This window comes from Hipposideros armiger, unplaced genomic scaffold (assembly GCF_001890085.2).
Source record: "Hipposideros armiger isolate ML-2016 unplaced genomic scaffold, ASM189008v1 scaffold_41, whole genome shotgun sequence".
NCBI lineage: Eukaryota > Metazoa > Chordata > Mammalia > Chiroptera > Hipposideridae > Hipposideros > Hipposideros armiger.
In genome coordinates, this window is record NW_017731391.1 from 969,692 (window position 1) to 978,858 (window position 9,167).

Below are 9,167 nucleotides of genomic sequence, written 5' to 3' on the forward strand. Positions count from 1 at the left end.
AAAAAAAACAAAAAACTTCATCACCTTTACCATTTAATTGTCTCCTCTGTATTTTAGTAACTGATTGCACTAGCGCACTTCTGCTTTTGGAAATTGATCATTATTCTTAATCCCAGAATTGGTTTCTTTGTCACAAAATGTAAAAAAAATATAATTAAAGGATTAAATAGTGCTAAAATTATTTAATACAGTATTAATTTTCATGCTCAAACAGGTTCTCACTAATTTGAAAAGATCAAGGAACTCACTGTATAAATAAAAATTTAAAGCACAAATTGATAACCATAGATTGCCACAGAAAGACAGTTTGGGGAATATAATCAATAATGTTGTATAGGGTATCTGATGGACACTTGTCTTATTAGGGAGTCCACTTCATGGACGGTGTAGATGTCTGACCACTGCACTGTACACCTGAAGCTGAATAATATTGAATGCCAACTATAATTTAATATATATACATAGTCACAGGATGTGGAGTACAGCATAGGGAATAGAGTCAATGGAATTGTAACAGCTATATACGATGTCAGAGGGGTAGTAGATTGGGGGAGGGGGGTTATGACTTTGTAAGTGGTGTAAATGTCTATTACATTGTTTTGTACACCTGACACTAATAATTAAATAAATAAATAAATAAAGTTTAGAATTAAGAGTCACTTGCCTTTGGCAATCTCTCTCAAATTACAACATCCATATATTTTGGCCCAGCAAATCTACTTCTCAGATTTTGTCTTACTGATATATTCTCACACATGAGATGTAAGATTATTGATAGCATCCTTGCTTATAATAGTGTTGTATATTACCATTTTTTAAATAAATAAATAAAGAGAAAAATATAGTGTGTAGAGTCTGTTACCATTTGTGTTGAAAATAAATAAAAAGAAGTATATACATGTATGTATACGGAATACTTCTAGAAAGGTACATAAGAAATTGTGAACAGAGGCTGCCTCTGAGAACTGGGTGACTTGAGGAAGTGGATAAGGGAAGACTTCCCACCTCAGTCCCTGTGTCTGTTCAGAATTTTGCATCTTGTGGATGTATGACCCTTTTGTTCAAAAACACATATTCTTTTAATTTTAAAAATCCTGTAGCTCAACTAAAGTAAGACATATTCTCCACAAACTCTTTACTTTTAAGTGTTTCGTATTTCTTTTTTTTTTTCCTAATTTTCTAACTACATATCAAGTGGCCTCCTCAGGACATTGCCTCCCAGGCTGCCCCCAGCCCTCCTGCTGAAAGCAGCCTTTTGAGATCATGGTCAGTAAAGCCAGTGTGCTCACCCGCACCTGGCTTTCAATTTCTGCTTCCTAAACATGATCACAGATGCACACACACACTCCACATACTGTACCTGGTTTAGCTTGTCTCTCTCTTCAGTGCACGAGGCAGCTCTTTTCTGCTCTCTGTTTACTTCTGAAACCAGCCTCATGATTGTTTCTCTGCTAGCTTTTGCCTCCATCTCATGGACATTTATAGTCTCTTTCAAAGTAACAATCCGTCCTTTCACAGATGCATTTTCCTTGCACAGTTCTCTTAGCTGAAGAGAAAGCAATGATGGCTGTCTTATAAAAATTAACACTTTCACACCACTTTCTCTAAGCAATGCTGATCTATATCCCCCAATGGCTGCATTATCATATGAAAACAGCTGAAAGCACTATCCTTCCATCCACTCAAAAGATCATGTTTTCAAAGGCTGCCTCTAACCCCTGTGCTTCTGTGTAGGCCTGGCGGTCAAATTAGAATTAATCAAAAGGCAGCTGCAAGGTAACAATGATGAGAGTCCAGCCAAAGCTTCCCCACAGAACAAGAACCCTGGCTGCTAAATAAACAAGGGAAGGGAATGTTCTACAGAGGTTACAGCAGGTGAGGAAGCAAGGGAGTTGAGCTCCGCCCACGCCCACAGCACCACCTGCGTGCCGGGCGCTACCTGGCACAGGCGGGAAATACAGAGAAGAAAGCGGGAGTCCCTTTTTGAAAAAAGAAAATCCTTCTAATGGATACAAGCATAGAAAAAGCCTTAATAACACGCTCAAACCGTGGTGATCATTGGGATTAGCAGGGCATTTTGTTCTCTATGTTGTGCATCTGTTGTGCATTAATGAGATTTGTAAGATTTACGAAGAGGGAAAATAAAATCAGGAAGGCTCCTTGGCCCCAGAAAGCGAGCCAGCCATGCAGACAGCTCACTCTCTACAGCCACGAGGATGCCTGCAGCAAGACCTGAAACTCCACGTGACAAGGTCAGTGGTTGTCTTAAGGCTCTGGGGAAGCGACATACGTTTTCGCAGCAGCAATTTGCCGACATGGTGCCCTGCACCTGACTCAGGGCTGTTCCCTGTCTCTTGAACACTTTTCCTCGTATTTGCATGCGCACTCTCCAACATCCTTCGAAAGTCCCCACCTCAGAGGGGCGCATCTCCGCCAATCTCCCTAAACTCGCATCCCACACCTCTAACCTGCTTCACTCTCTGTCCCCGCACCCCCATCTGCTGTTCTTCACTGCACCTTTTACTACGTGGGATAACATTGGATACTTATTTATTTCCTCACCATCTTTACCCCCACAGTAATGAAAGCTGTAGGAGGGCCCACACTTAGTCTTGTCTCATTCACTGCTGTATCCCCAGCACCCAGGACAGCATCTAGCATATAGTAGTCACTCACTAAATATTTGGGAAATGGATGAATGAATGTCAAGTAAATTCCTAGGATACGTCCTTTTCCACCATGGTTCCTGGGACTGTGTGTGCATGCGTGGCTATGAAGGCGATAAAAGTTAGGGAATGGCTTGAAATTGATCCACTTCTCGGGGCAATACCTAGTCACGTGATTGAGACAGCAGCCTTCCTGCTCTTGGCCTGTGATGGTCTTTTAAGACAGGCACCTGCTCAGGTGACTAGGATGCTAAAGCTCTAGGGTCCAAGTACCTGTTTTAAAATATGTTATGTTATCATTCAGGTATGGTGAGGCCAACAGATCAGGTTGCCATTGAAAAGGTAGCTTGCTACTCACGTTGCCAAGAGGAGACGCGGGCCATGCCATGCAGGGCCACACGGGGAAGCAGCAGGACTGGTCAGGAGAGAGGGAGCGAGGGGGAAACACGTTTCCACAGGAAGAAACAGGTGAGGCAGTGGAAGCAGGCTTAGGATGGGCGAGTTTGAGTCATTTTTGTGGGCTCTGGAGTGTAGGGATGTGCCTAGTTTTCTGGGACCTGGGCCCGGCTGATCAGGGAGCGGGGACAGTGGCCCAGAGTATAAGCGCCTGCAAAAGCGGTGGTTGTGGTGTGGGCTCTGGATTGGATGGTTTGCCCATAAAAGCGCTGCTCCCAGGTGAATCATTGACCAGGAATTGGCTAACCCTGGGAGCGGCCGTCTCCTGGGCAGCCAGGCCCCAGGTGTCAAAGCATTGATTAATACAGTATCAACACCCAGATCAGCACAGGGAGACTGTCTCTGACGTGGGAAGGGGTGAAAGAAGAAGCTGCTGAATTTCCTTTTCTTTTTCCCACCACTTGGCCTTAAAGCTTAGCCCCCAACCGCACCTCGAGGTGGACTTCCGCAGCCAGGCTCCCCGGCACAGGGCAGCAACAAGGAAAAAGGAAAAGACGGATCCAGCACCCTGGAGGGTACCAAGCGGACTCTATGCCTGAGCAGCCAAAACCCATCAGTGAGGTGGGACACTCCTGAGGTAAAATAGGGTCATTTTACAGCTTTCAGACAGGACCCGTGGGAAGCTGGCTAACAAAACCACTGAGAGGCAGCTGCTGAGAACGGTGCATGGGAATCTGTCAGGAAGCACGGATGTGAAAGGTTTATAAATGAGCTAAGATGTGGGGAGCACTCACATACCTCCAGGTGCCCTAGTGAATCACTCCGGCCCAAGTGAATTATTCAAATGATATAATTAATTTCCATCTTATGGCAACCTACCATTAAAGCAGGATTTTTATTGTCTGGGCTTTAATGTAAAATTCAAAAGTAATTTTGAAGGGATCTTAACCTTATATTCAATAAGTAACCCAACAATGACAGCTGTTTTTGGTTTGGGTTGAGGGGGATTCTGTCTGTAACTAAAAAAAAAAAAAAATCTTCCTAAAACACATCATTAAAATGAATGATCCACTGCATTTGACAACCTAAATATATTTCAGACGAAACAATTCAACCTTTCTGGAGAATAATTAATCCCCAAATAATGCTAGAAGGGGTCTTGGAACTGAGGCTCAGAGAGGTGACATGGTTTGTCCCAAGTCACACAATCAATGCTACACTTGGGCCATGTCCTGTTCTCTTGCCACTCCCAGACTCAGCCGCAGCTCTTCCTTTCATGGTGCATGTCAACATGACTCCTACATTTATAGTCTTTTAATCTGCATACAAGCACCTTTAGAATTAAATCTTCATCGGACGCCTTTTCATTCTTCTTGTCTGGATCTAAGCAGTCATGAAGTTGAGCTAGAAATTCCTCATGTTCCCTGCAGTTCTTTGAGACTTGATTCTTAGTCTCCTCGTTTTCCTTTAAACACTCTCTATCAGGCAAATAACAAAAAAAGCCAAGTTTTAACACCATAGAAGATAACATTCATCAAACAAAGTTCGGAACATAAGCTCTCTGTGGGAAATAGCCAATCATCACTTTCAACGCAACGCAGTTTTCCAGACATGGGCACATGATTGTCACACAAGCCCTGAAAAGGAAGCAGAGAAATGGAAACAATTCTGGAGTATCTACACTTTGCAAAAATGTAGGAAAATCTTCATGGCATCTTAGGTGTAGTCACAGCAAGGGAGGCAGAGTCTCTGTCTCCTGTCCCCAACCTTCTTCCATCTGCCGAAGTGGCAGGTAGACTTCAAGGTCACACGTGGATCCGTGCAGCCATGGGCCTCTGTGGGGGCTTCGTGGGGAAGATGGAGAGTACTGCTTCATTGGTTCTAGGGGATCACGCTTATTTTATTTTCACACATCGCACATGTTCTATAAGGGTTAGTTAGGGCATTCCCCGGTTCATGGGCCAAGGATAACTATAATAAAAAAATACATCAGAAGCAGGGGATATTCCCACCTCTGGAAAAGAGAGGTGCTTTATATCACTAGCAAAGATCATCACTAGTTCTCACACACCCAGAGTTTTTAAAGAGTATTGGAATGGGCCAGTCAAGGAAAACCAATAGATTTATGCTTGACTTCAAATCTCAGATAGGTGTGCTGAAATAGCACAGTCTATTTCTAAATGCTTTAACTGTGAGAGACTAAGAGATCATCGAAAAATGGACACATTTTGAAGGCAAATTAGAATCATTTCAGTAATTTGGTAGCATTTTTTCAGTACTCTAGATAATAAACATGATTATTACTTTCCCTTTTAACCATGTTGAGTGTTTACTGCATATCCTTTCACTCTATTCAAAGAGTAACAAAGCATGTAATTGCATATGCTCAAAAGCATATCATATTTCTATTTAGAAAAATGTGTAACAATAAAAGACCAACATCAATACATCTCTAGGTTCTTATTGCCGGCCTATGCAAGGTAATATTTATTCAGTCTCTCTGACTCACAAAAGACACAATTGAGGCTATGGTTCTGATTGATTGACGTGTAAGATTCCATATATTAACCGCAAGATTTCAATCTTACTTCTCCATTCCAAGGGCTTCTAAACTGTTTCCCTTTCTACTGCATTTCACTTTTACCCAACAAAGTTCCACGAATCTATCCTAAGGACATAATCACATAAATGTGAAAATATAAATGTGCATGAATATTCATTGCATCTTGATTTATAATAAGTTTTTTGGGTGGAACTAACCTAAATACCTACAGGAAATAGCAAGGGAAAATGGTTAAATAAATTATATTTCAGGCAATGGAATATCTTGGGACATTAAAAATAATATAATGAATGACTTTCTAAAATATCTACAACATAGTATTCAGTAAAAATTGTTCATTGCATGATGTCATTTTTGTACCACTGTCTGAAAATGTGTTCAACAAAATGTTAACTATAGCTGTTTTGAGTAATTTTAATTTCTTTTTGGCACTTTTCTATAGTTTAAAGGTTTACTCTTTTACAGGGAGTATATATCTTTTTTATTACACATTTACTTAAATATTTATTGGGCACTTACTATGCATCAGGATCTATTTAAAGGTGCGAAAGATATAGAAGTAAACAGATCTTTGTCCTCATGGAGGTTACTTTCTAGTTAGGAAGACAAATAATAACAAAAATATTAATGTGTGTAGGAAGTATAGTATATTATAAAAGGGCTAGAGAGAAAAATAAGCAGGAATGAGGGTAAGAAATATTTGGGAGAGCAGGGTAACATTTTAGATGTATCTCTCACGGAAGCCCTCCCTTGGGAGGTAACTTTTGAGTGAAGACCTAAAGGAAGCAAAGAGGCAGTCAGTCATGCAGTATCTGGGCGACGGAGCTTTCCAGGAAAAGGACTCAGCAAGTGCAAAAGTCCTGAGGTAGGATCGTCCCTGGTACGTTTCAGGGGCAGCAAAAAAGCCAGAGAGATGGAATGGAATCAGGGAGAGAAAGGATGCAAGACTAGGTCAGGACGAGCCTTTTCGGGCTAGAAAACACTTTGTCCTTTACCCTGAGTGAGAAGAGAAGTCACTGGAGGGCTCTGAGAAGAGGACTGACGGGATCTAATTTATGTTTTAGCAAGATCGCTCTCGCTGCAGGGGGCACAGGCAGAGGCGGGGAAACTCCTGAGGAGGCTATTGGAGAGACCCAGGTGAGAGATGATAGTTGCATGGACCAAGTTAGTAGTCAAAATTTAGATTTATTTTGAAGAGATATCAATGATGGGATTTGTAAAGGATCAACATAGGATGTGAGAAAGAAAGAGAGCCAAGGATGGCCCCAGATTTCTGACCTGGTCAACTGCAAGAATGGAATGACCGCTAAATGAGCTGAGAAAACGTGCAAGAGGATGGTGTGGGAACACCAGCAGCTCAGTTTTGGATGTGTGAAGTTTGAGGTGCCTGTTGGACAACCACGTGGAGATGCCCAGCAGGTAGTAAGATACATGGGTCTTGAGCTCTGGGAAGAGATCCAGGTTAGACACAGAAATGTGGGAGTTATAAGCATTGAGATCATGCTCAAACTGATGAGGCTAGATGAGATTAGCGAGAGTGTGAATTTAGATGGAACTGAAAAAGCGATGCCAGGACTAAGCCCCGGGGGAATCCAATATTTGAAAGTCAAGGAGATGAGGACGAAAAAGCAAAAGAGACCAGGACATCACAGCTAGACAGGTAAGGTAGAGAGCAGGCATGTGTAGCATCCTGAAGCCAAAAGAAGAAAGTGTGCCAGGGAGAAACCCATTGTGATTCACTTGCCAGTAGGTCAAGTAAGATAAAGACTTGACCATTTAATTTGCAGCATGTGGTCTTTAGTCAGCGTAGTGAATGGTTTCAGTGGAGTAGATCCAAGAGAGAAGGAGGGAGGAGAGAAACTGGAACAGCGAGTATGTACAAACATTTTAAGGAGTTTTGCTGTAAGCAGGAGAGAAAGAGGACAGGAGCTATTATAGAAGTGTTGGATTTTTTTTTCAAGATGTAATAAGGAAAATAAATTCCAATTATTTTATTAATAAAGTTATTTAAGTTGTTACTTGTAAAATTTTAAAAGTATATTTTTGGAACAACGAGTTCTCAATTTTGTTGCAGTAATCACCTTTTGCCAGAGCTAAGTGCAGAAAACCTAAGTTTCATGCATTCTCTGCATAAACTGGCAATGAAACCTAATGAGATGTGTCTGGGGTGTCCTGTGGTGCTCTGGGCTTCCGGGGTACTTTTTATAACTAGCTTCTGAATTAATGCCTGCCTCTGTGTACTGCTCCACCACCTCTACCTCTGGTTAAAACTCTACTTAGAGGAAATCTTCCACATTGTGTATATAATCATGTGCCACCCTGATCGATAGGACATAAGCATGCTTAGGACAGTGCTGCGTTAGGACTCTTGGTGACATTTAGAAATGAACTTGGGAAATATTTTCAAGGCTCCAAAGATTCTAGGTCAATTTTTTTTCAAATTGAGTTTCAAGGCCAAACAGTGCAAAATGCCAGAACATTCAAAGGCGTATCCTGCTATCAGAAGCTAGTATTGAAACACTGACTCAAGAAATATATTGAAATACCCTTACTGTAATTTCTCGTTGAGTTCTACAACTTTCTTCTTTAACTCCTGGTTCTCCTTGGTTGCAGTGTGAGCTGTGATTTCTGCTCTAATTTTAGAGGAGGAAAGCATTGCTGATTCTTCTTCCAGATCCTGAACTCTGTCTCTCAAAGAGGTGAGGAGAGATGCTTTTCTGGCATTGTTCTCTTTGTAGTTCTCCATTTCAGCTTTCAATTCTTGACAGAAAACTTCTTTAGAAAGCATCTTGGATCGGAGGTCTTGAAGCTAACAAGGAAAAGAAATAAAAAGTCAAAAAGGATTTCCATGGCATAAGTTTGAAGTACCTTTAAGAAACCCAAAACTATACTTTAAAATGTCACTCTTTTATTCATGACTTAATCCACCTTTCCTTTCTCTCTTTTTTTTTTTCATGTCTGTATCTTTATTACCAGATGGGAAATTATGTCTAAATAATGGACTTCATGTTTTTTGGGTTTCTTTCAAAACCAATTGAGCAATGTCTTGTGGTAATTTAGTGTCACTCAAGAAACATTTGTGGTGTATTTTGCAAAAAGCAATAAAATATTTTGCAATGGTAACCCATTTTCTAAATCTGTATTGCTATTGCTGCTAAAGTGAAACAAGGAATCTACAAGCTATGCTGCTTATAATTTCATGGCTACAACTGATTCCCAAGGAAATACAGATTATTCAATAGACTGCTACATTTCTCCCACTGTCTTCGGGACTTTTATTGTGAGTGATAAAGAAAAATAATACTCAGATTTCTGGGAAAATATGGGAGAAAAGGAAAATCATTATAGGATTTCTACAAAGGAAATTTAACTTCTATGAATTCCATGGCATCAAAATGCTGAACAATGTATGTGCTGTATTAAGTGTATTAAGGTCAGGTCCACCCATAAGAAAGCTTTATGAGGACATGTTCTTCTTTGGAACTGTGAGTGTGCATCATACATTCTCTCTCTCTCTCTCTCTCTCTCTCTCTCTCTCTCTC

General features: G+C 40.9%; 1 protein-coding gene across 2 annotated transcripts in view; it reads right to left on the reverse strand.

Annotated features, from left to right (window-relative positions):
* CCDC170 (coiled-coil domain containing 170) overlaps positions 1 to 9,167 on the reverse strand; it is an 80,569-nt gene that overhangs the window by 40,534 nt on the left and 30,868 nt on the right. For both annotated transcript variants that reach the window (XM_019638896.1, XM_019638894.1), the window contains exons 3-5: positions 8,178 to 8,434; positions 4,396 to 4,540; positions 1,361 to 1,546 (exon numbers count right to left, since the gene is read on the reverse strand). In XM_019638896.1, the coding sequence (XP_019494441.1) occupies positions 1,361 to 1,546; positions 4,396 to 4,540; positions 8,178 to 8,434 (588 nt within the window). The remainder of the gene's footprint in view (positions 1 to 1,360; positions 1,547 to 4,395; positions 4,541 to 8,177; positions 8,435 to 9,167) is intronic.